This window comes from Maniola jurtina, chromosome 24 (genome assembly GCF_905333055.1).
Source record: "Maniola jurtina chromosome 24, ilManJurt1.1, whole genome shotgun sequence".
NCBI classification, from domain to species: Eukaryota; Metazoa; Arthropoda; class Insecta; order Lepidoptera; family Nymphalidae; genus Maniola; species Maniola jurtina.
The window spans coordinates 1966972-1992243 of record NC_060052.1 but is presented as its reverse complement, the minus strand read 5'-3'; the positions used below and the strand labels follow the sequence as shown (position 1 = coordinate 1992243).

At 36.9% G+C, this 25272-nt stretch overlaps 1 protein-coding gene across 2 annotated transcripts in view; it reads left to right on the top strand.

The window, feature by feature from the left end:
- The window catches only part of LOC123877630, a 32833-nt gene that overhangs the window by 1182 nt on the left and 6379 nt on the right, over nucleotides 1-25272 (top strand). Inside the window, exons 2-4 of one of the 2 annotated variants that reach the window (XM_045924455.1) lie at nucleotides 18981-19078; nucleotides 20196-20359; nucleotides 20472-20483. In XM_045924455.1, coding sequence (XP_045780411.1) covers nucleotides 18981-19078; nucleotides 20196-20359; nucleotides 20472-20483 — 274 coding nt within the window. Of the gene's footprint in view, nucleotides 1-18980; nucleotides 19079-20195; nucleotides 20360-20471; nucleotides 20484-24971; nucleotides 25237-25272 lie in introns of those variants that run through there. The other variant, XM_045924454.1, reaches the window with a different exon arrangement.

Here is a 25272-nt window from a genome sequence, read left to right as displayed (position 1 = left end):
CACCAATTAGTCGATACTAGAGTTAATTTCTTAAACTGTACTCTTTTAGCTTTCAAGTAAAGATTTTTATATAAACACGTGGTGGTATACTGCCATTTGCGCAATTAGAATGCCATATAAGCCTAATTTGTCGTATTTGTTTAAAAATTGCGAAAAACCAAATAAAATTTCAATTTCGCGGGCAGACCCATCGCTTGCCCCTCAAAAAAAAAACTTTCATTTATGTACCCCTCCCATTGCCACTTCAGTTTCACGATTCGTTGAGTTCATATCTGAATTATTATTTATTCCATTTGTACCAAATAGAATTTTGACGATTCCCTGATACCGTCGCTACTCGCTGATTCCAATATTCCTATAAAGGAAATTTCCTCTAACGCCGCCTCAAGAAATTTCCGGCTGGCAATAGGCGGGAAAACTGGTTGATTTCCTTATAGGTATGCCTATAACTGTTTAATAGTGAAATCACTATTACTAGGTTTATATGATTTGGTACCTAGAATGTACTATATACTACTTTACCTTACCTTACCTTCATAACCATCTCAACTTTTCGCCGGCCCAGAACCATGCATGGGCTTCCTCTTATGTTGGGGCTACGTTAACAGGGCTCTCTCCGTCACTTACTCCATACAATCGTAGTTCTAATTTCATTTGAATATTAAGCAACCAAAGTCCATGAAATTTTGCAGACATATTCTAGAAACTAATATTTGTGCCTGTGGTTTTCGAGATTGTCAAGTCAAGTTCGGGAAACTATGTATAAGTATGGACTTCTGTCTGTGCCGGCGCCCACCGACATACACGCGGCACCCCTTTAGATCTTCCCAGTCAGTTCCACCACCAATAAACACCAGCAGAACACAAAAACCGGCCACTTCTAACAAAAAAACACTCCAAAAAGGCATAACACGCGCGCCAGCAAACGCCACCACAGATGAAGTCCTAAATTTTTTTTTAAAGAGAAAACTTCTTTATTCGTTTTGCGGATCCGTCTTTTTGAGAATCTCATGGGAACAAATCCAAAAAAGCCGCTGTTTTTAGTTTGGACTTCTGTTAGCCGGTCCCAACTGCCAATTTTTTGATTCTACAGAGAGAGGTAGGTATACCTATAGTAATCATATCACACGTTACTAAAGTAGGTATTAAAAACTTAAAAGCTTTTCTGATATCGAAGTTTTCAAAGGGTTTTACCATGGACCCGATACACTTAATTGATGATAAATGATAACAGACACCGTTATCAGTTCGAAAGCGCAGTACTTACCTAGATTATTAGATAAAGTCAAAAATCAAAGACCTTTATTATGCGTTACAAGCTGGGGAACGACTCGTCCTATTAAGATCCTGGTTACCGTACTAATGGTTATAAACTACCTAGAGAGCAATTTTATAGGTAGACTAGCTGTGCCCGCGACTTCGTGGAATAGTGACTTTTCGGGCAGCATATACTCTGTACGTTAAAAATGTTCGCCGTGATTCTTTAAATTGACATAACTTTTTTATTTATGAACCGATTGACATGAAATAAACACTAAATGTTAAGTGAAGCTTACTACAATATATTAGTGAAAACCGTATCTAAATCGAATAAGCCGTTTCTGATATTAGCGTGCACAAACACACAGACAAACAGACAAAAAAAAATTAATTACAATTTCGGGTTCGGCATCGATATAATAACAACCCCTGCTACTTTTTTTTTATATATTTCCATTGTACAGACACCACTTTTCTACAATTTTATTATATGTATAGATAGATGGAGCATGCTACTTATCATCCCGAAGATTAAAGAGTCACCGAGATATTTAAAAACCTGAACCCTTACGAACAAAGTCGCATCAGCTATAAGTTATACGGCAATTTAATATCGCTTTTTACACAAGCGTGGCGTTTCAGGAATCGACGCTCGCTAGAAGGATGGCCTCGTAACCATAAAAACACCATTGTCATTCCCGGCCGTATCAAAAAACTGTTTATTTCCCCTGCTTTTAACCTTCAGAGCAGGGGTGGTGAACCTTACGATTTGCCAATATTTTTACCAAAAAAAATTATACTAATAATAATAGAATAAAACATTTCTTAAAGATAAAGCTTTTTATTTGATATTCAAAAAGGAAAGCCACTTAACAAAATAAGAAGAAGATGCAAATGGGTACAAAGACTGACCTACCACGTTCAAATAGTCAGTAAAGCCTGACCAGGAAATTAAATAGCTTGCCATATTGCGGAAAACCCGTGGAACTAATATAAATACTAATATAAGATATTTAGTCACCATAGACCATATTATACTAGTAACTAGTGGCACCCACAGTGCAATTCCGTCTACCTTTGGCATCCCTTCAATTAAACCTCTGTTTAAAATAAGACTCTATCAGCTCTTATTTCTTTGAGCTTAAGGCCTTAATTCGTATTTTTAGGTTGTTTTTAGGGTTCCGTACCTCACAATAAAAAACGGAACCCTTATAAGATCACTTTGTTGTCTGTCTGTCTGTCCGTCCGTCCGTCGTGTCTGACAAGAAACCCTATAGGGTACTTCCCGTTGACCTAGAATCATGAAATTTGGCAGGTAACTAGGTCTTTTAGCACAAGTAAAGGAATAATTCCGAAAGCCGTAAATTTCTGGTCACATCATTAAAAAAAATTATTGAAAAGTGTTTAAATTTTCAAAGTAAGAAAACTATACCAAGTGGGGTATCATATGAAAGGGCTTTACCTGTACATTTTAAAACAGTTTTTTTTTAGGCATAATAGTTTTAATTTATCGTGCAAAATGTTGGAAAAATACCCGAGTGCGGAACCCTCGGTGCGCGAGTCTGACTTGCACTTGACCGGTTTTTTATATCTAGGCAATAATAAAAAGAGCCATTTAATATTCTGAAGAATTCGATCGTTTGTAAAGTAATAGTAGGTACCTACATTCAAAATAAAAGACGCCTTTTAACGATGTTGTTATTCGACACAATAATGTTCTTGTTGATTTATTGTACCTATTCCATTATTTTTATATATATTTTTTTGTTGTTATTCTTTTTATATACCTACTATCAAAGACTTCATTTATTTGTGACAATTTTCTCTTTATCTAATGTTGTTTGATTGTATCTAATTTTTTTTCGAATTTAAGTAGATGCTCGAGCGTTAAAAAGCGTTGCGTTAAAACCCGGCGTTTCGCTGAAAATACAAAGTGCGCGCTAAAAAAGCGTTGACGTGCGAACAGATACTTGGGAATGCATTTGTTCTATTTGAAACGCTTTTTTAACGGACGTTAAAAAGCTCTCGTGCGAATGAGGCCTAACAGTACCGACAATCCATATTTCATTTTTCTTCACCCCTCTTTTTGGGTCGGGGGTTAAAAAGCAGATTATAAAAGAAAACATATAAATTATAAAAAGTATGATGTTTCAAATTATATTTTCTCCCAATTTCTACGTAGGTAGATAACTTTGGGAAATCCAATATTAATTATATTTACGCAGAATGTCTAGAGGCTGTTAGAAAACTTGAGAATCACGTAATTTCTAGGAAAATGGCCTCTTATTTGCGGTTTAGCCAAATCGGAAAGTCTATTCCCTAAACTTTTGGCGCGAACGCAAGTGTCTTGGCATAGTCTTGGCGCCAAAGAACACCAAGGTACTTATCGTAAGCGATAGATATTATTTTAAATATTAATTAATTAGCCATGTTAAGGTGCATGAGACGGGTCTGCCCGCGAAATTCAAATTTAATTTGGTTTTTCGCACGTAAACTAATACGACAAAGTAGGGTTATGGCACTTTAGTTGCGCCAATGGCAGTATCATCCTCACAGGTTTATATAAAAAACTTTTCTTAAAAGGGTTAAAACAAAATTAAATTTGAATTTCCCGGGCAGACCCGTCTCATGCAAATTAACAGGGCTCTCTCCGTCACTTACTCCATACAACCGTAGTCCCAATTTCATTTGAATATTAAGCAAACAAAGTCCATGAAATTTTGCAGACATATTCTAGAAACTAATATCTGTGCAAAATTTCAAAATTACAAAATTCCATTGAGTATGATTGGTTAGTATTCCAATGAGAGACGAACTACGTTTGTATGGAGCGAGTGACGGAGAGACCCCTGTTAACATAGTTTAGTAATTTAACAGTCATTCAGGCTATGTTCAGGCTGGTCAACTTACATGTCAATTTTAGCAAAGATTGGTCGTAAAATTCTGTCAAGAGGTCATTATTCGTAACTCTGTAAGACCTAGCCCACATAGCGATTTTTACTCTGGCGATTTTTTTCGCGCGATTTATTTTCCGATTTCCGCATACGGAATTTCACTTGCACGTACAGCGAGTGCGGTGAGCGCCATACAACTCCATATCATTCCATACTACACAAAATATTCGCGCGAATTTAACACCGCACCGCGTGAAAGAATCAAATCACAGATTTTTATCTCGCGCGAATTTTTTATCTCCATGGGTTCAGAAAAAAAATATCGCGCGAATTTTATTCGCTGTTTGGGCTAGCTGATAGCTTTAAGTTAAACATGAATTTATTTATTTTTGAATTTTGTGTAGATCTATGTATGGCCTTTCTTATTCTGAGAGGAGAGCTGTTCTCAGTAGTGGGCCGGCGATGGGTTGAAGTGATGGTAATGAGTTATTGCAGCTAAAACTAATGACCAAACCACTTCTTATGCTCGGCCCACATTAAGGTTAACGTCAATGCCCAACAACGCCATAATTATCGCGATTATCAACGCAATAAACTGAGTGGCCACACTTGAACGGTTAACGTCTAATGCCAATTGAATTAGGGTTCAAATCGTCTAACGCCAAACGGTATTATAAATGCCGTTGTACGTTGATCATGGCTAGGAAACGCCGTTCAACATTGCGTTGTTGGTCGTTAATGTGGCCGTGGCATAAGCTCATCGTCAAAAATATAAAGTGATTCTTTGAAAGCAATTTGGCCGTAGATTTAAACTTCCCTTGAGCTTGACTAACTGACTGGATGACTCGAGTGTTATTTTGGTATGTGACCGCATAATGTTGTTTACTCATAAGTATTACCGGGAGTTATGAAAATTGACGTAACGGTGGAAGTAAATAACATTTCACCTGACTGCCTAAGCCTTAAGGCTCTCATGTAACTTTTATAAATAGGTAGGTATAGTACGCGACAGGTCGTGATGGCAATCAAGGTGAGGACATTCCGCACTCCCGCACTAACCTGGTGCGGGATAGCGCAAATGATGTGCGGGTGTGCGGATTGCCATTACCACCTGTCGTGTATTAACAGGAAGGGGCAAAAAGCCTGTGACAAATACATTTGCACCCGAATTTACGATCACTGATAAAATACAACTTTTTTAACCCCCGACCCATGAAGAGGGGTGTTACAAGTTTGACGTGTGTATCGGTGTATATGTTTGTCTGTGTATCTGTCTGTGGCATTGTAGCTCCTAACTAATGAACCGATTTTAATTTAGTTTTTTTTTATTTGAAAGGTGGCTTGATCGAGAGTGTTCTTAGCAGCTATAATCCAAGAAAATCCGTTCAGCCGTTTGAAAGATATGAGCTCTTTTCTAATTTCTGTAAACTTCACTTGTCGGTGGTGTTATAAATTTTTAATTTACATTTGTTGTATACCTACGGTTTTTTACGGATTTTTTGTATTAATATAAAAAAAAATGAATTATATAATATAAAAAAATTAGACTTTATACTTGGCGTAAGATTTTACACCTTTATAACCTGTTATCTCCCAAAGCCACCATGATGCAAACTTCATAGTCGCTGATCGTTCCTCCCTGTGTTGGGGACAATACGCAGAGAAACTTTCAGCTTTTATAAAATAACGAAGGTCTGGCACGCGCTGGCTCTTAGTCCATTAAGAGTAGGTATTTAGTAAATATGACATGGTAAAGATGTTATGTCTGGAATTCGTTTTGAAGGCGACAAGTTACATCTATTTTTACAAGACCGTCCAGAAATGTGTTTCACACAAAAATAACTCCACACGTTTACCGAGTTGACATTTAGTTACGGCGTTTTTAGGGTTCCGTACCTCAAAAGGAAACACGGAACCCTTATAGGATCACTTTGTTGTCTGTCGATCTGTCTTTCCGTCCGTCGTGTCTGTCGAGAAAACCTATAGGGTACTTCCCGTTTATCTAGAATCATGAAATTTGGCAGGTAGGTAGGTATTATAGCACAAGTACAGGAATAAATCTGAAAACCGTGAATTTGTCGTTACATCATTAAAAAAATTAATAAAATGTGTTTCAATTTTCAAAGTAAGATAACTATACCAAGTGGGGTATCATATGAAGGGGCTTAACCTGTACCTACATTTTAAAACAGGTTTTTATTTATTTTTATGCATGATAGTTTTTGATATATCGTGCAAAATGTCGGAAAAATACTCGAGTACGGAACCCTCGGCGCGCGAGTCTGACTCGCACTTAGCCAGTTTTTTTATTTCATTTGAACCGCGGTGATAGTCTAGTGGTTAAAACGTTGTCGGTTTCGTAGTCAGGAGGTCCAAAGTTCGATTCAGGGCACGCACCTCTAACTTCCATACAATCGTAGTCCCAATTTCATTTGAATATTAAGGAACCAAAGTCCATAAAATTTTGCAGACATATTCTAGAAACTAATATCAGTGCTTGTGACATTTTAGATTTTTCTGAAAATATGTAGTTTTAAGATTACAGGGGCTCAAAGATTTGTAGGTGAATTTTTAAGACCGCGTAACTTTGAAACCGAATATTTTAACAGTAATCTGAAAAACCACAGGCATAGATCCCGGAAAATTTCTACAAATTCCATTGAGTATGATTGGTTAGTATTCCAATACTAACCAATCATCGAGAGACGAACTACGTTTGTATGGAGCGAGTGACGGAGAGACCCCTCTTAATATTATGGTTACCAAAATAATATGCTTCGCCCGCGCAAAGTACTCTAAGGAATATTAATGGTCGACTTTTTCAATATCATTTTATAAATACACAACGTACGCTTTTTATAAAATGGTTTTTTTTATAAAATGACTCACTTTTCTGAAAATGTTTTATTATGATGAAACATACTTTCGATAATATACTCGAAGGAAAATAGATAATTTTATGTAATACGAAATTCTTAGATACATAATGAAGGGCTGTCTGCTAGATAGTATTTTTAGGGTTCCGTACCTCAAAAGGAAAAACGGAACCCTTATAGGATCACTTTGTTATCTGTCCGTCGTGTCTGTCAAGAAAACCTATAGGGTAGGTACTTCCTGTTGACCTGGAATCATGATATTTAGTAGGTAGGCAGGTTTTATTAACACAAGTAAAGGAATAAATCCGAAAACTGAATTTGTGGTTACATCACAGAAAAAAATATTAAAATGTGTTTCAATTTTCAAAGTATGCTAACTATTCCAAGTGGGGTATTATATGAAAGGGCTTTACCTGTACATAATAAAACAGATTTTTTATTTATTTTTATGCATAAAAGGTTTTGATAACCCTCGGTGCGCGAGTCCGACTCGCACTTGGTCGGTTTTTTAATGCTCGCTACGGTAAAAAGCGGTGATAATCTAGTGGCTAAGCCTTTGCCCTCCTGTTCGGGGGATCAGCGGTTCGATTTCGGGCACGCACTTCTAACTTTTTTACCCGACTACGACAAAGCAAAAAGGAAGGTTCCTTGGATGCTGCAATCAATCAAAACTATAGTATGCGACAGGTTGAGATGGCAATCGGGGTGGGGACGCCCCGCACATCCGCACAGCCCCGCTTAAGAGGGATCTCTCTTTCACTCGGTCCATACAAACGTAGTTCCAATTTCATTTGAATATTAAGCAACCAAAGTACATGAAATTTTGCAGACATGTTCTAAAAACTAATATCTATGTCTGTGGTTTTCCAGATTTCTGTTAAAATATTCGGTTTTAAAGTTACGCGGTCTTAAAAATTCCCATACAAATCTTTGAGCCCCTGTAATTTTAAAACTACATATTTTTAGAGAAATCTAAAACACCACAGGCACAGATATTAGTTTAGCTAGAATATGCCTGCAAAATTTCATGAACTTTGGTTGCTTAATATTCAAATGAAATTGGAACTACGTTTGTATGGAGCGAGTGACGGAGAGAGCAAACCCGGTGCGAGATATCGCCGGTGACGTGCGGGTGTGCAGGGTGTCCCCCCGCCTGAAACCACGATTGCCATCTCAAACTGTCACGTACTTATACATTTTCCAATATTATCGTGTGAAAACATCATTTTCGACTACTTAATAATGCTTTTATACAGTGCCTCATTTTGTGGAAACACTTTATTAAAATGCGAAACCAACTCAAAGGAAAATATTTAGGTGTAAAATATAAAATAAACTTGTCATAATAAAATTAAAGTCTTTAGTCACTTTGAGACCTATTCTCGGTTCAACCAGTTTAGATGATTAGTTATAATCCAGTAAAGTAATAGGCCTTTATTAAACTTACCACTTTGACTCGCGCACTGAGGGTTCCGTACTCGGGTATTTTTTCCGTCATTTTGCACGATAAATCAAGAACTATTATGCATAAAAATAAAAATCAATCTATTTTAGAATGTACAAGTAAAGCCCTTTCATATGATACCCCACTTGGTATAGTTATCTTACTTTGAAAATTAAAACACATTTAATTTTTTTTAAATGATGTTACCACAAATTCGGGATTTTCAGATTTATTCCTGTACTTGTGCTATAAGACCTACCTACCTGCCAAATTTCATGATTCTAGGTCAACGGGAAGTACCCTATAGGTTTCTTGACAGACAGACAGACAGACAACAAAGTGATTCTTTAAGGGTTCCGTTTGAGGTACGGAACCCTAAAAATCGATACTGTGGTCAAAGATATTATTAAACTCCAGGTGAGCCAAGCTCATACCTATAATAAATAATTATTGTGAGTATCGCTTCTTAACGTGTTAATATTCTTTGGTTCGATGGGACGGCAATTGAACACGAACGGAGTCCGGAGAGAATTTAGGCACCAAATCGACAACTTTACGTACTCAAACACTATGTACCTACCAACTGTCTAGGCTTAACAACATACTATGTTTATACTATGCAGTGATGTTATCTGTGCAAATAATGTCGATCTATATCGTATTTTCGGAACTGTTTAGTAGATATTAGTTACAGTTCGTTGAAAGTAAATAAACAGTCCGCTTTTAATGTGTATCTATTATATTTTTGTTTCCGCATGCCTGAATACATATCGAAATGCGGAATTTCATTTGTGATGGTTTTTAAAAAATGCCTACCATTTTATCAATGTAGGTACTAGAGGGTGCCCGCGACTTCGTCCGCGTGGATGTAGGTTTTTAACGATCCCGTGGGAACTGTTTGATTTTCCGGTATAAAATGTCTATGTCAATTACAGGGACGCAACTCGCAAGCTACCTCGGTACCTTTCATACAAATTGTTTAAGCGGATGGGTTTTTAGGAATACCGTGGGAACTCTTTGATTTTCCGGGATAAAAAGTAGCATATGTCCGTCCCCGGAATATAAGCTAACCCTGTACCGAATTTCGTCAGAATCGGTTAAACTGTTGGGTCGTGAAAAGGTAGCAAACAGACAGACAGATAGACAGACAGACACCACTTTCGCATTTATATTATTAGTATAGATTACCATTTACCATCAGCGCCAAAATGGCTAGAATGAAGTTACTTTTTTTATTCACTATAATATAGGCAAGCGCTTGACCATAATCACACCTGATGGAAAGTGATGATGTAGTCTAGATGGGACGCGTTTACCTAGACGGTGCCTATTCACTCTTGTTTGGATTTTGTCTAGAACTTTCGTTTAGAAATAACTGAAACCAGAATTTTTATAAATGACTACTGTTTAATATATTATAAGTTTTGATACTTATCCATCGGTTTGTAATAAATTGGTTTCAAAGTAAGTAACAAAATATTTAAGTAAGTAATTTTTTTTCCGTGTTTTTGAAGTCGGTTCAATCTTATTGAAGTTGTTTATAATAATGCAGAAAGTAAAATGCTCAAAGGCTTCCGTTAGAAATATAGATGGAAGCCAAAATCTGCTTATATTCATACATCCAACTCATATCCAACTGCTAAAAAGTGTCGATCGCTCGGAAGATAGCATCCAATGATAAGCCTGTAAAACTTTTTATAACTAAACCCAAGAATAATAGTATTTCATTGTAGTGTAATATCGTATTTATGGGAAAATAACGAGTATTTTTACGAGTTTCCGCGCTTTATTGGTCGTAACAAACCGAACAGTTAAATCTTGTCCTCATAACATTAACGGACGTAGGTAAATTATTATATGCATATGATTTTATTAACTGACTTCAAAAAGGATGAAGTTATTAATTCAACCCGTTTAATATTATACCTATTAAGTACCTATATTATTTTTCTAAAAAATTCACACGATCAGAAAACGCTTACTTTCAGGTCTAAATAAAAAAATGAACAGTTCAGCGTTCTTAATAATGTGACCAGCCAGTCAGTAGTAGCACAAGATTCTGATCTAATGTAATAAATGTATCTGTTAATTAATTAAATAATAATGTATTGTAAATAAATGAATACACTAATAATATGGAAAAGTTTTGTGATACCAATAGATATGAAAAATAATACATGCATTGAGTTATACTAGTTTATTAAAAAATAATGATCTTTAAATAATCGTTCTTAATTATATGACCACAACTGTAGCTATCGATTTCAGCCCGATCTATTCTGTAGTTTGAGCTTTGCGTCGATAGATCAGTCAGTCAGTAAGCCAGCTTTTCCTTTTCAACCGACTTCGAAAAAAGGAGGAGGGGTTCTCAATTCGTCGGAATCTTTTTTTTTTATGAATGTTACCCGATTACTCTAAGACGCCTGGACCGATTTGGAAAATTTTTGTTTCTACACGTGTAATGTATGTATTTAGTATTTATGAAGTCGGGCGAGCTTCGTACTTGGATTTCTAGTTTCTTTTGTTATGCTTGCTCGACTTCATACATACATTACACGTGTAGAAACAAAAAATATTTTTTTACTTTCTCGTGTTTATGGTTTTTGAAGTCGGTGTTATTTTTTTTTGATTTTTTTTTATACATATATTCAGATAAGCCCCATATTTCAGTAAAAAAATAAAAACTTTGGCATTTTTGGAATTTTTATCTCTCTTTGCTATCGGCTGAAGCAGTTTACGAATTTTTTGAGCTCACAATCAAATGAAATGTAATATGCAAATAATTAACGTATTCATCACTCACCACAGCACGAACTACCTACCTATATAAATGATATTATTTCCGAACGTTTCAGTTATTTTTCATCGAGTTATTTATTGAATTTATTCAAAAGTTCATTTATGGTGGCTCACGCTTCAAGGGTTTGGGCAGATAGAACGCGTAACTGCAACCACGCTCTTAGAAGAAACATGATTATATTACCGCTGCCCATGAACATTTGCAGCACCAGAGGAACCGCTAATGCGTTGCCAGCAATCGCCAGCTGGGCCGACGGCTTCTATATGTATAGTGCAGATCTCAGAAAACTCTGTTAGTGTGATTAAGATTTGCATTTTTACTTTGACTTCCGATGAATGTATCAGTGCTGCCATCTCGTGCGAGAGTCATGAGTATCGTGAGAGAGTCAGGCTTGGGTTTGTGTTTTCCAGTGATAAATCAAATCAAAATCAACTCAAAATAGGTAGGTACTATTGTAACCTGTGATAATTAATTACGTAAACTTAAAACTAAAGCTACGAGGGTTCCAAGATAGTTGATTGATTTTTAGGGTTCCGCACCTCAAAAGTAAAAACTGAACCCTTATAGGATCACTTTATTGTCTGTCTGTCTGTCCGTCTGTCCGTCCATCCGTCGTGTCTGTCAAGAAACCTATAGGGTACTTCCCGTTGACCTAGAATCATAAAATTTGGCATGTAGGTAGGTCTTATAGCACAAGTACAGGAATAAATCTGAAAACCGCGAATTTGTGGTTACATCATTAAAAAAAAAAAATGTGTTTCAATTTTCAAAATAAGATAACTATACCAAGTGGGGTATCATATGAAAGGGCTTTACCTGTACATCCTAAAACAGATTTTTATTTATTTTTATGTAAAATAGTTTTTGATTTATCGTGCAAAATGTTGGAAAAATATCCGAATACGGAACCCTCAGTGCGCGAGTCTGACTCGCACTTGGCTGGTTTTTTCTCTTAGTATAAAATATAGATTGCGGGGATTCGGTAAATTTTCTGACTATTTGTACACAGAAGTAAATAAAATATTTCCCGTTTGATTGAATTACACGTCGTAATTTTGTTCAAATTAATTTTAATCTCTTAATAACTTTCTCAAGTTGTCCAATGAGGCCTCTGAAACCGGAGATTGGATTTGATTTGACGAAAGCCGCAGCTTTTAACTTTTGCGAGACAAAGTTGTTGCTTAAATTGGAAAAGTGTCAGCCGAGGTTTTTATTTATCGTTCTAATTTAACTGTCGTTTTAGCTTCACTTAATTACGTTTGAGTTACCTACTTCTTAGGAGGGGTCTCTCCGTCACCCGCTCCATACTTACAAACGTAGTTCGTCTCTCATTGGAATACTAACCAATCATACTCAATGGAATTTTGTAGAAACGTTCCGGGAGCTAATATCTATGCCTGTGGTCTTCCAGATTTCCGTTAAAATATTCGGTTTCAAAGTTACGCGGTCTTAAAAATTCACATACAAATCGTTCAGCTCCTGTAATTTTAAAACTACATATTTTTAGAAAAATCTAAAACACCACAGACACAGATATTAGTATCTAGAATATGTCTGCAAAATTTCATGGACTTTGGTTGCTTAATATTCAAATGAAATTGGTACTACGATCGTATGGAGTAAGTGACGGAGAGAGCGCTGTTAAGGCGTTTGTGAACTCATTAGTATTCAATTAGTAATATTGCCAGCATCTTGGGTACAATACCTCGCTGCGGTGGTCTTGATGAGGTTTTAGATTTTTTTCTTTCTTTTTTAGTTTTAGTAGATTACTAGCTGATACCCGCGACTTCGTTCGCGTGGATGCAGGTTTTTTCAAATCCCCGCGGGAACTCTTTGATTTTCCGGGATAAAAAGTAGCCTATGTGCTAATCCAGAGTATAATCTCCATTCTAAATTTCAGCCCAATCCGTCCAGTAGTTTTTGCGTGAAGGAGTAACAAACATACACACACACACACACACACACACACACACACACACATACAAACTTTCGCCTTTATAATATTATTAGTGTGATTAATTAATATTAATATTAATATTATATATAGTGTGATAAGATAAGAGCCATATTATTATGTGGTTCACAGGCAAGTGAATGTGCTATAGTATAGTAAAGCACCTAATTGTATACGCTGTTAAAATCCAAACTAGGCCACTTAAATGTTAACACCCCAATTTACATGCTCCATACTGTAATGGCTTATAAACAACATTTTACGAGCTAAGACTGAAATCTGTACTAATATTATAAATGCGAAAATTTTGTCTGTCTGTCTGCTAGATTTTCTTGATCCATTTGTTTTACCGATTTTGCCGGTGACTTTAGTACTTACCTAGGTTGCACCCCCGAGGAGGACATAGGCTACTTGCCTATAACTTATCCAAGGAAATCAAACAGCTGTTCTTATGGGACTAAGGAAATGGAGAGTCTCAAAATCGTTAGTTTTAGACCATTTTTGTGACGCGAGCTATCTCAAAAACTGAATTAGTTAGTTTATGAAATTTCAACAAATACTGAAAACAATGATTTACTAAATAGTTGGTAAGCGAACAAACGATCTAAATTCTAAAACAAACGAGGTTTGTTTTTGGGTTTTTCTTTTAGGTTTATTGCGATGTTCTAACTCTCTCAGAAAATAAATATTTCATACACCTAAAATATGATATTCATACTATGTACGGAACCCTAAAACAGCTAGACACGACTCGCACTTGACCGGTTTTTATTCCATTATTTTTGGTACATCTGTACATCTGTAACTCAGCTTGCCTTCAAGTTATGGACATCATAGCACCTTGTATATCCTGATTCCTGAATACCACAACACAATAAAGGAATGGTTCCAATTTCCACCGTACATTGTGTAGCTGAGCTTAGCGGCTCAAGCTGGCTCAGCTACTTCCTGCAGCCGGATACAGGCGGCAGTACAAATGCGTGGCTCGAGATAGCGTGGACACAGAGTAGATAATCAGCCAGACCGGAAAATTTCTTGTATACAGGGTACAGTGCGCGAAAAAGACTTCGTCTGTGTTAGCGTTTGCTGGCGCGGGTGTTGTGCCTTTTTGGAGTGTTTTTTTTTTGTTAAAAGTGGCCGGTTTTTGTGTTTCACTGGTGTTTTTTTTTGCTGGAACTGACTGGGAAGCGCTCTAAAGGGGCGCCGCGCGTATGTCGGCGAGCGCCGGCACAGACGAAGTCCATACTAATATAGTTTCCCTAACTTGTAAATAACTACAAACTTAACAGTGGCTAATCTTTGTAAAGCCAGGCGAGAGAAAAAAAAGTGCGCGCAAACCAAGTAGTCCCATCTGAAGTTGCAGCATGGAGCTTTGCGCAGGTCATAGATGATTGAATACATAGGCCCAGCTGAGATCGGTTTTTGTACAACAAATTTTTGTTAAACTAGTTTTTCACGTACTATTAAAAGACCTTTGACTAAAGAGCTGTCAAACCTGGTTACTTTAGGCATAGGTCTTGAGCATAGTGTTTAAAGTAGAGTAGCAGTAAAGTCTTAGTTAGAGTAAAGTAAGTTAGAGTATTTAATCTAAAATCATTTTCGATCCTTTTTCAGCAATATTAAAAAGAAAAAGATGCAAATACTCTAAATTTAACAAAGAGAAAAACATTACAATCAACGCCAATGTTAGTTCTACATTACGATCGTACAACAGGCTGAAGATGCAGTCTGCAGAAAATATGAAAGCGGGTTAACTTAGAAGGGGTATAGAAGTTTAGTTTAATCCATACTCCTAATCAGTTTTTATGCAGGAAAAGCAAACAAGCAATGCAACCACGCAATTCAAAACTCTCAAATCCTAAAAAAAAACACTACAAACCCTGATCGGAACATCCTTAAAGATTGACTTTACAATTGCACTATCTAACGAATAATAAATATATCTTAAAAGAAAAACCCCCGACACAAAAACCTCTATATGAAAGCTACAAAAGAACTGATAACTTTTAAACGGCTGAACCGATTTTCTTCAATTATAGCTAAGAACACTCTCGCTCAAGCCACCTTTCAAACAAAAAAAAAACTAAATTAAAATCGGTTCATTCGTTTAGGAGCTACGATACCACAGACAGATACATAGATACACACGTCAAACTTATAACACCCCTCTTTTTGGGCCGGGAGTTAAAAATAAGAAGTGTTTAGACTGTGGCGCTAGGTAAGAAGGTACTGTAGATGTACATAAATGTAATTAACATGTTAGGACAAACACACGTCTTTGCACCAGGGGCTTATGAATACGTGCGTATGCTTTAGGGTTTACTTACCTAGTTATACCGGCTGTACAGACTTGCATTTAAATATGGTTTTGCCCATGCGATTTTCGGGTCAAACCGTAGACAGTTTCTGTCTACAGATTAACAGGGCTCTCTCCGTCACTCGCTTCATATAATTGCAGTTCCAATTTCATTTGAATATTAAGCAACCAAAGTCCATGAAATTTTGCAGACATATTCTAGAAACTAATATCTGTGTCTGTGGTGTTTTAGATTTTTCTAAAAATATGTAGTTTTGATATTACAGGGGCTCAAAGATTTGTATGTATTTTTAAGACCGCGTAACTTTGAAACCGAATATTTTAACAGAAATCTGGAAAACCACAGACATAGATATTAGTTTCTAGAATATGTCTGCAAAATTTCATGGACTTTGGTTGCTTAATATTCAAATGAAATTGGAACTACGTTTGTATGAAGCGAGTGACGGAGAGACCTCTCTTAAACAGTATCTACATTGTATGAATTAATGATTTAATCAATAAAAATCCGATTTATATTATGTTATGGCTCTCAAAAGTTAATTTTTACAGGCAGGTAGTTACTTTTAATTATTATAATAGAGCATGGTCAAACTGTAGTTTTAACTAAAATACTGTAGTTTTAACAGTGATTTATACTGAAAAATGTCATACAAAGAATCAAAAGCTTATGCGAAAGTGTGTCTGTCTGTCTGTCTGCTATCTTTTCACGGCCCAACAGTTTAACCGATTCTGACGAAATTTGGTACAGGGTTAGTTATATCCCGGGGACCGACATAGGCAATTTTTTATCCCGGAAAATCAAAGAGTTCCCACGGGATTCCCAAAAACCCATCCGCTTAAGCGATTTGTATGAAATTTGGTACTGAGGTAGCTTGCGTCCCTGTAATTGACATAGGCAACTTTTTATCCCGGAAAATCAAACAGTTCTCACGGGATCTTTAAAAACCTAAATCCACGCGGACGAAGTCGCGGGCATCCTCTAATTTGCTATAATCCGCTATAAAAAGGCAAATCTTAAAATCGTTATATCAAATATTTTTTATGTAAAGTAGGAACCCCAGTAGCGTTTATCAAGTAAGGCAAGCGAAATGTGTTTCATTTATTATCCGTGGTAGGGAAGGGCTTTAACAGGGCTCTCTCCGTCACTTACTCCATACAATCGTAGTCCCAATTTCATTTGAATATTAAGCAACCTAAGTCCATGTGCAGACATTTCTAGAAACTAATATCTGTGCCTGTGGTGTTTTAGATTTGTCAAAAAATATGTAGTTTTAAAGTGTAGGGGCTCAAAGATTTGTATGTGAATTTTTAAGACCGCGTAACTTTGAAACCGAATATTTTTACGGAAATCTGAAAAACCACAGGCATAGATATAAGTTCCCGGAACGTTTCTACAAAATTGCATTGAGTATGATTGGTTAGTATTCCAATGAGAGACGAACTACGTTTGTATGAAGCGAGTGACGGAGAGACCCCTCTTAAAATCCCTCTCCGCGCGGCTTTGCGGGGATTTTTCACAGAAAATATAACCGTGACGGAAGACGGATGATGTTGTTACACTGTTTCCATTGCCGCTTATGATATTTTAATTTTTATATCGGTCCAGGGCGACTCGGACCCGAGCACAGAATGTGTACATTTCGAAAAGAAATAACACTTTTGTGATGTAGCCATAAATTTTGGGTTTTCGGAATTTTCTCTTTACTAATTGTGCTATAAGACATTACTATCTGCCTCTTATTGTCATTTTTTTTGTACGTACTCGTACGTACCATTCTTCTCCAGAGTAGGTAAATAACTTAAATACGTTCCTTATCTTAAACCCGTCTCAGTCTGAGAAGAGACCCGTTCTTAATAGTGGCCCAGTGGTGGGTTGAGGTGATGAAGCTTATCTACGGCAGGCAGGACCTAAAGGTAGAATGGAAACGCTCCCGTGGTGTTTTAAATATGAATAACAATATCTTATTTAATGCAACAGCTCGCGCTAAGAGCTGAGTGTTCGTAAATTCCTTTGCATCATAATAATTGCACTCTTTAAAATTTCTTGAAAATTATATTCTTCTTATAAACGAAGACTAAAGCCCCGACGCGTTAAAACTGACATCAGATACATTAATAGTTTTATATTATTTTTAGGGTTCCGTACCTCAAAAGGAAAAACGGAACCCTTTTAGGATCACTTTGTTGTCTGTCTGTCTGTCCGTGCGTCCGTCCGTCCGACGTGTCTGTCAAGAAAACCTATGGGGTACTTCTCGTTGACCTAGAATCATGAGGTAGCTAGATAAGTCTTATAGAACAGGTACAGAAATAAATCTGAAAACCTTGAATTTGCGGTTAAATTATAAAAAAAAAAAAAAAATGTGTTTCAATTTTCAAAGTGAGATAATTATACCAAGTGGGGTATCATATAAAAGGGCTTTACCTGTACATTCTAAAACAGATTTTTATTTATTTTTATGCATAACAGTTTTTGATTCATCGTGCAAAATGTCCGAAAAAATACCCGAGTACGGAACCCTCGGTACGCGAGTCTGACTCGCACTTGGCCGGTTTTTTAATAATTCAAATAAATTTTTAAAAATAACCTTTGAAACTTTCTAATGAATCACTATCATAGAACTTTCTAATGCATTACGATCCCGCATGTGGAAAAGCAAAATTTAGTTAAACAACTTTTAGTTAACTCATTAGGCTTCAGCGGTGCTATCTATTGCAGTACTGGAAAATTCCCAATATATCCGAATACCGGATGCAAGTTATTCAGGAAAGCCCTCACAACCCTTTTAACAATATTACCCACCTACCTAAAATTTTTTGGGACCTCCTAAAATCCATACATAAATATTATAAATGCGAAAGTGAGTCTGCATTCCTTCTTACTAGTTTTTCGCGTTTTGAACGTATACATTGTGGAATTCCTTACGCGATCTGTCAAAGTTAAAGTCAAGTCAAAGTCAAAATCAAAGTATGCTGCCCTCTTAATCTTAATCTTAATGAAGTAATCCTAGTATCTAAGTAAGCTTTCCCTCTGGCAAACCTAGAGCTTGGAATTTTGAGAGGTCGTTATAGGGATCAAGACGTGTGAGCACCATTATAATACTTACTAGAGGATGCCCGCGGCTTCGCCCGCCTGGATTTCGGTTTTTTAAATCCCGGAGGAACTCTTTGATTTTCCGGGATAAAAAGTAGCCTATGTCATTCCCCGGGATGTAGCCCATGTCTGTACCAAATTTCAACAAAATCGGTTCAGCGGTTGGGCCGTGAAAACGTAGCAGACAGACAGACAGACAGACACACTTTCGCATTTATAATATTAGTATGGATTATGAGAGTTGGTGCACATGTCCATGAGCTTTCGTTTAAGTTGTAACGGAAAGTCAACCCACTACTGTTTATCAAGTGTTTTCTTGAATATGTTTTTTTAATTTTCAGGTTCTAATGAGGAGCTATATGACAAAAATCTAACTGATGTTCGGAGGGAGGTGGCGACACGAATACAGATTGCACTGAAGAATCAAACTTCTTTAGAGGTAAGTAGCTAATGTAATAAATAGCTTGATAACTAAGTTTACTAATCCCAAGCTAATCTATACTAATAAATAAAATTGGAGTGTCTGTCTGTAATTTCGAAATAACTACCTCATATTAAGCTCAAATGGTTATTTGAACGATACCAACACTGAATCACACGTTTTTAAAATTTTTGTCTGTCTGTCTGTCTGTCTGTCTGTTTGAAAAGGCTAATCTTCGGAACGGCTGGACCGATTTTGACGGGGTTTTCACAGACAAGTAGAGGATTGATCAGGGAGTAAAATAGGCTACTTTTTTAACCGACTTTCAAAAAGGGAGTTGTGTTTTTCTTCCTATGTACACCGAAATCTCCGAGATTTCTGAACCGATTTGCGTAATTTTTTTTTTTAATCGATAGAGGAACTTTGTGACAACTTTCCCACGGGATTTCAGACCCTAAATCCACGCGGGCGAAGCTGCGGGCTTCAGCTAGTATCTAAATATACTGACTGACTGATCTATCAAGTACCTACATGTCAAACTATTAAACGGATCAGGCTGTTTTTTTTTTAAACACAGAATATAAGCCATGCTAATCATGACTAATATTCTCCTTTCCCCTCCAATTAAACGTAAAACTTGTGCCAGGAGTGGGTACGACAATAGTGCAACGGGTGGGGTTTGAACCGCCGACCTTCCGGAATTCAGTCTGCTCCTCAACCGTTGAGCTATCGAGGGTTTGGCATGCAGATAGCTATATGACGTATAGACATCCGCTAAGAAAGGATTTTCGAAAATTCTACCACTAAGGGGGTAAAATAGGAGTTTGAAAAATTGTATAGTCTACGCGTACGAAGTCGCGGACTTAAGCTAGTTATATTATAAATATTTATGTGAAAGTTTGGATGTTTGTCACTCCTTCACACCACAATGACTGAAACTATTTGACTGTGGAAGCTTATAGCCTGAAACAACACAAAAGTAGCTTGCCTTTTACTCTAGAAAATAAAAGAGCGTGGCATTTAAAAAAAAGTTATACCCACGCGGATAAAGTCGTGGGCACCATCTACGAGGAATTAAAATTATAATTTTAGGTTTTCACAGCTTATAATACTAACCTGGTATTTTTCTCTGCAGAGCAATCCAGATGTCCTGGAGCTAATCGAGCAAGACCTGGAGAAGTATGAGGAGAGCTTCATGGAGTACCAGAAGCATGTCAACAACCGCGACACGAAGAAGAATACCTGGACCTTCTGGAACGCCATGTTTTATGCTGGCACCATTTATACCACCATAGGTACGTATGTTAGTACTCATGGGGTCCTAGCACATTCCATCCAATTCAGTTAAATCTATCCATACTAATATTAAATTCAAATTCAAATTATTTTTATTCAATTAAACTTTTACAAGTGCTTTTGAATCGTCAAAATAATCTACCACTGGTTCGGAATGCTGTTCCTACAGAGAAGAACCAGCAAGAAACTCGGCGGTTGCTCTTTTCAAATGTACAATTTACAATAATATGCCATACTGTATACAAGCAATTGCAGCGCCGTGTATTGCTGGAGCGAGTCAAATCCAAGCTTTTTTGTCATTTACATAATCTTCGATTGTATAATAAGCTTTTTTCAGGAGCATACTTTTAATAGATTTTTTAAACTTGTGTAAAGGCAAGTCTAAAATTGATTGTGGAATTATACATGCGAAAGTGTGTCTGTCTGTCTGTCTTTCTGTCTGTCAGTCTGTCTGTCTGCTACCTTTTCACGGCCCAACAGTTTAACCGATTCTGATGAAAGGTACATGGTTAGCTTATATCCCGAGGACAGACATAAGCTACTTTTATCCCGGAAAATCAAAGAGTTCCCACGGGATATTTAAAAACGTAAATCCATGCGGACGAAGTCGTGGGCATCCTCTAGTACTTTATACAGGATGTAACTAGAATGCTACCAAAAACGCCAAAAACTTGGTTTCTCAGGCATGATTGTCATCAAGCGCAATAGCCTATCTCACACTAACAACATTTTCAAACATTCATAGTTCACTTACAGTATGTTCTTTTTAAATTCATTGTAGTGAACATTGCTTTTCAAATCGAATACAGTGAAAACGAATACAGATAACTAACATCCATTTATTCATTCTTCCATAAATATGCAATGAAATTGGACATTGGATTGGACCTGGACAATGTATCAAAATGCCACTTTGAAACAGAAACAACATTGTTTCGACGTTCAGTTATCTCTATTCAGTATTCTCTTGGTTTGTTACTATACCGGTTTCCCACGGTGCATGCTATTTTGGACGGATACGGACATTGTATCGTGGTGGTATCCAAAACCCAAGTTGCACCGACACTGAATCACATACTTTGTCAAAAATCGTTGCAAATACAGTGTCGAAATTTGTGACAAATTTTTATCGCGATGTGTTTTTAACTAGAACAGCATATCAGTCAATATATTATATTTTCAGAAAATAATGTTCTTCGTTTCTTGATTGGTGGCTTTTTGTAGTGCCAGCCCAGCACAATGCACTTTGCCATGTGAAAAGAATGTTTCGAAATCCCATATCAACATCGATAAGTATATAATTTCCATATTCTAGGGCCTCAATAGCTTAACCGGTAAAGGAGTGGACTGAAAACCGAAAGGTCAACGGTTCAAACTCCGCCCGTTGCACTATTGTCGTACCTACTCCTAGCACAAGCCTGACGCTTAGTTGGAGAGGAAAGGGGGATATTATTCATTTAACATGGCTAATATTCTTTTTCAAAAAAAAAGAGGGAAAAAAATTCCATATGATGTTCAGCAAAAGCAATATTACCCATATCTAGGGGTAGTGCAGACTCGTCATCATCGTCGTCCGCTCGGTGCGTGTCCGTGGTCGTTGGCAGTGCGCGATAATCCGCAGGATCATGCACCGTGGGAAGCCAGTATTATTATTTAGCCTGGAGTCACGTAATTCAAAACAAACAAAAGATTGACTTTGTCCCCTGTCTGGGTTATATTTAATTTAGAAATGTCGCCCCGGGTGTTATTTTTGCCCTCAATAAGGTGGAAATTTTAAATTCGACTCTTGTTCAGTTATCGGATACTTTCTACTCGCTGTGAATATAAAAAATATTCAGTTTCTGTTTTTCATTATGAGAAATAGGCTTGCGCTGGACGGAGTCATTCCTGAAAAACAGAGCAATGATTATTATGATTAAGATGGAGCGCGCTTGCCTAGAAAATGCCTATTCACTCTTGCCTTGTTTCAAAAGCAGAGATAGCCTAGTGCTAAGACGTCGACCTCCTATTTGGGGGTCCGAAGTTCGAACACAGGCACGCAACTCTAAATTTTCGGAATTATATCCAAACATGCATTTTTGAAAGTTCTCTACTATGGCCAAGTCTAAACCCTTCTCATTCTGAGAGGAAATCCGTGCTCAATAATGAGCCGGCAAAGATATTTTGATATTTTTCGATTGTTCCAAAAAACTTCAAAGCCTTAGTAGGTATTCCAAAGGCTTTGAACACACAGATACATACAGAAAAGGCATGTTTAAAAAAGAGTTACGTGCTAACTAATGCATACATGGCCTAAAATGTTTTTGAACGGCCCATTGTTATTTAAAGCTTTTGGAGAAACGGGAGCTTATTTTTTTTTTATAAGCAGGTACGCCTGAAGTAATGTGAGTAGCAAAAATTTGAAAATGCGATTCATACAAAAATATGTTTGAGAGAAAACTAAAACAGGTAGGTGCATACGTCAATGGTGGGTTTAAAAGATACAATATTTTCTTTTGGATTCCGTTCATCCTTTTAAAAAAGGATTTAAAAATTTCAAAGCGCCTGGCATTATATGAAGAGCAATGTTAAATGCTCGCATTTAAACGATAATTTGCATTCATAATACTAGCAGGCGTTGGATGAAAGTGTTTATTTTATTTTAGTAAGCACTAGAATGTTCAATCGTTAGTTTTTTCTATTGCACTCGCACAAAGCTCTCAAAGAAAATGGAGTAACTTTATTTCTTTGTTTTAACTCACACAGGTGCAAGACACAATCCTTTAAAGCTCTATGTAGGTTTAAAGGCCTGGACAGATAAAAAGCGCGGTGGTATCAGGTAGGATGTTGCATTGATCGCGTGAGTACTCATGTAGGAACGATTGACTTAGACTGGTTTTCTTACGCTGATCGCTGGCGCTTTACAATCAGCGCAGTAGTAAGCGCTGACCCACCATTGTTATTGACGAAGCCTTTATCATTATCATCATCATCGTCATCCGATAGACATCCACTGCTAAACCTAGATCTTTTGTAGGGACTTTACACATTCCACGGTCTTGCACAATCTGAATCTTACTTGGTGTCTGTCCATCTAGTGGAGAGGTCTGTCAACGCTATGCTTTCCAATGGGAGGTCACCATTTTAGCCCTCTAATTGAGACCCCATGGTCTATCGATTTTTCGATGCATATGCCTCCCCTATTGCCTCGCCTTCAGCCTCCCAATGAACTATTAATGCATAAAGCGCATACGGCCACGCATAGCTTAGCGCTTTAGCTCTTCAGGGCTGATAGGTGAGCGTTGTTCAGGAATACTTCACCTGACAGAACTGAGAATCAGCGCTAGAAGAAAGTCAGCCTTACTTGGAACTGTGTGAAGGACATTAGACTGTAGAGTGCGACGACGACGGTTCTTACGCCTGATTTGTCTTCGTTGGTGTCGAATTGCTACCCCATTGGAATAAAAGAGTGAGGGAATAGACAGTACACCTGTGTAGGTGTTCTGTAGACTTATGCACTATAATATTTCCTCCGTGAATGATTAATCTTCGTTGAGATTGACCGCGGTGGCTGAGCAGTGAAATTTGGTCAGAAGATATTTGCAAATACACATTACAGGAACCGCGTTGTGTTTGTCCAGTCCTTTAATGCCCTCTAAGGTTTAAGGGCATATAGGTACAAAGAAAAGCCTTCGTTTAGAAGCCTTTTCTTTGAAGAATTGTAGGATTTTCATTTTGTTTTCAACATTACTATAATATATCTATAAGTACCTAAAGTTTATATGTAATCCGCTTGGATAAACTTTTTACTTCACATACGAAACATCACCTTTAGAAAATAACGATAAAGACATTAATATTTTGTAGCGTACAATGTATTATTTTGAAACAGTTTTATTTAGCTTCACCTTCCTATACTTAGGTTATGATTAAAAAATTGTAATGGATTTTGATTGTTTCTATTGAATTTTTTAAATTTTTTTTAAATTGTAAATATTACAATAAAACTTAAAGCTAGTCTTATATGATTACTACACAAATCATGATCGCGTGGAATGGTGCCAAGAATACTGTCTGCATTTCTATTGAATGTATTAATGTCATAGGACGAACTCCATACTCCATAATATACATAATAGAATTCGTTTCAGAAGTGAAATCCAGGTTCCTCCTGAATATTCTAGGGATACTGGCTACCTAGATCTCGAGAACTAGGGGTCTGCCGATTGTGAATTAAAATTGCAGACCCTACCAAATATAATACTTATTATATACTTCATTGAATCTTTGGTTTTATCTCCTCTATCCTGACTCCTGATATTGGTTAGCATGCAGGATCTATCGATTAATTATTATACTATAGATATTCATCCTATGGCTACCCGTTCAGCTAGTTTATTCTTTCCCTGAAATTAAAATACCTAAACAGATAGATATCATAACTCTGTATTTAAATAAATCCAAATGTAAGTAATCTACACAATAAAAGGAATATTGAAGACCTCTGTAATGAGATGAAATCGAACAATTAGCTTTCTTAGCGTAGGTCAACATGAACTGGTTTTGTAGTTCATATTTTTAACCACGCAAACGTACTAAACGTAGCTGTAGTTGTTTTATTTTTGGAACCGTGCCATAGCGTCTTGGCGCACTTCGGCTCAGTCTCCACACATTCTAAACGTTTATACAGAAAATTCACTTTCATACGTAACAATACTCAAATATTCAGTTAATATCCTTAAAAGTTCCTATAAAGTGTTAAAACAGAACACATTTTGTCCACAAGCTACAATCGGGTCTCAATTTGCAATGTTTGTTTACGTTTTGGGCGACGAAATCCCGAAAATAGATTCTTTTAATAGATTGTGACCCGAATGGGATTAAGGATCAGTTTTTTGATGGTGAGTGCATTTATCCATTGTATTGAATTTGTTCCC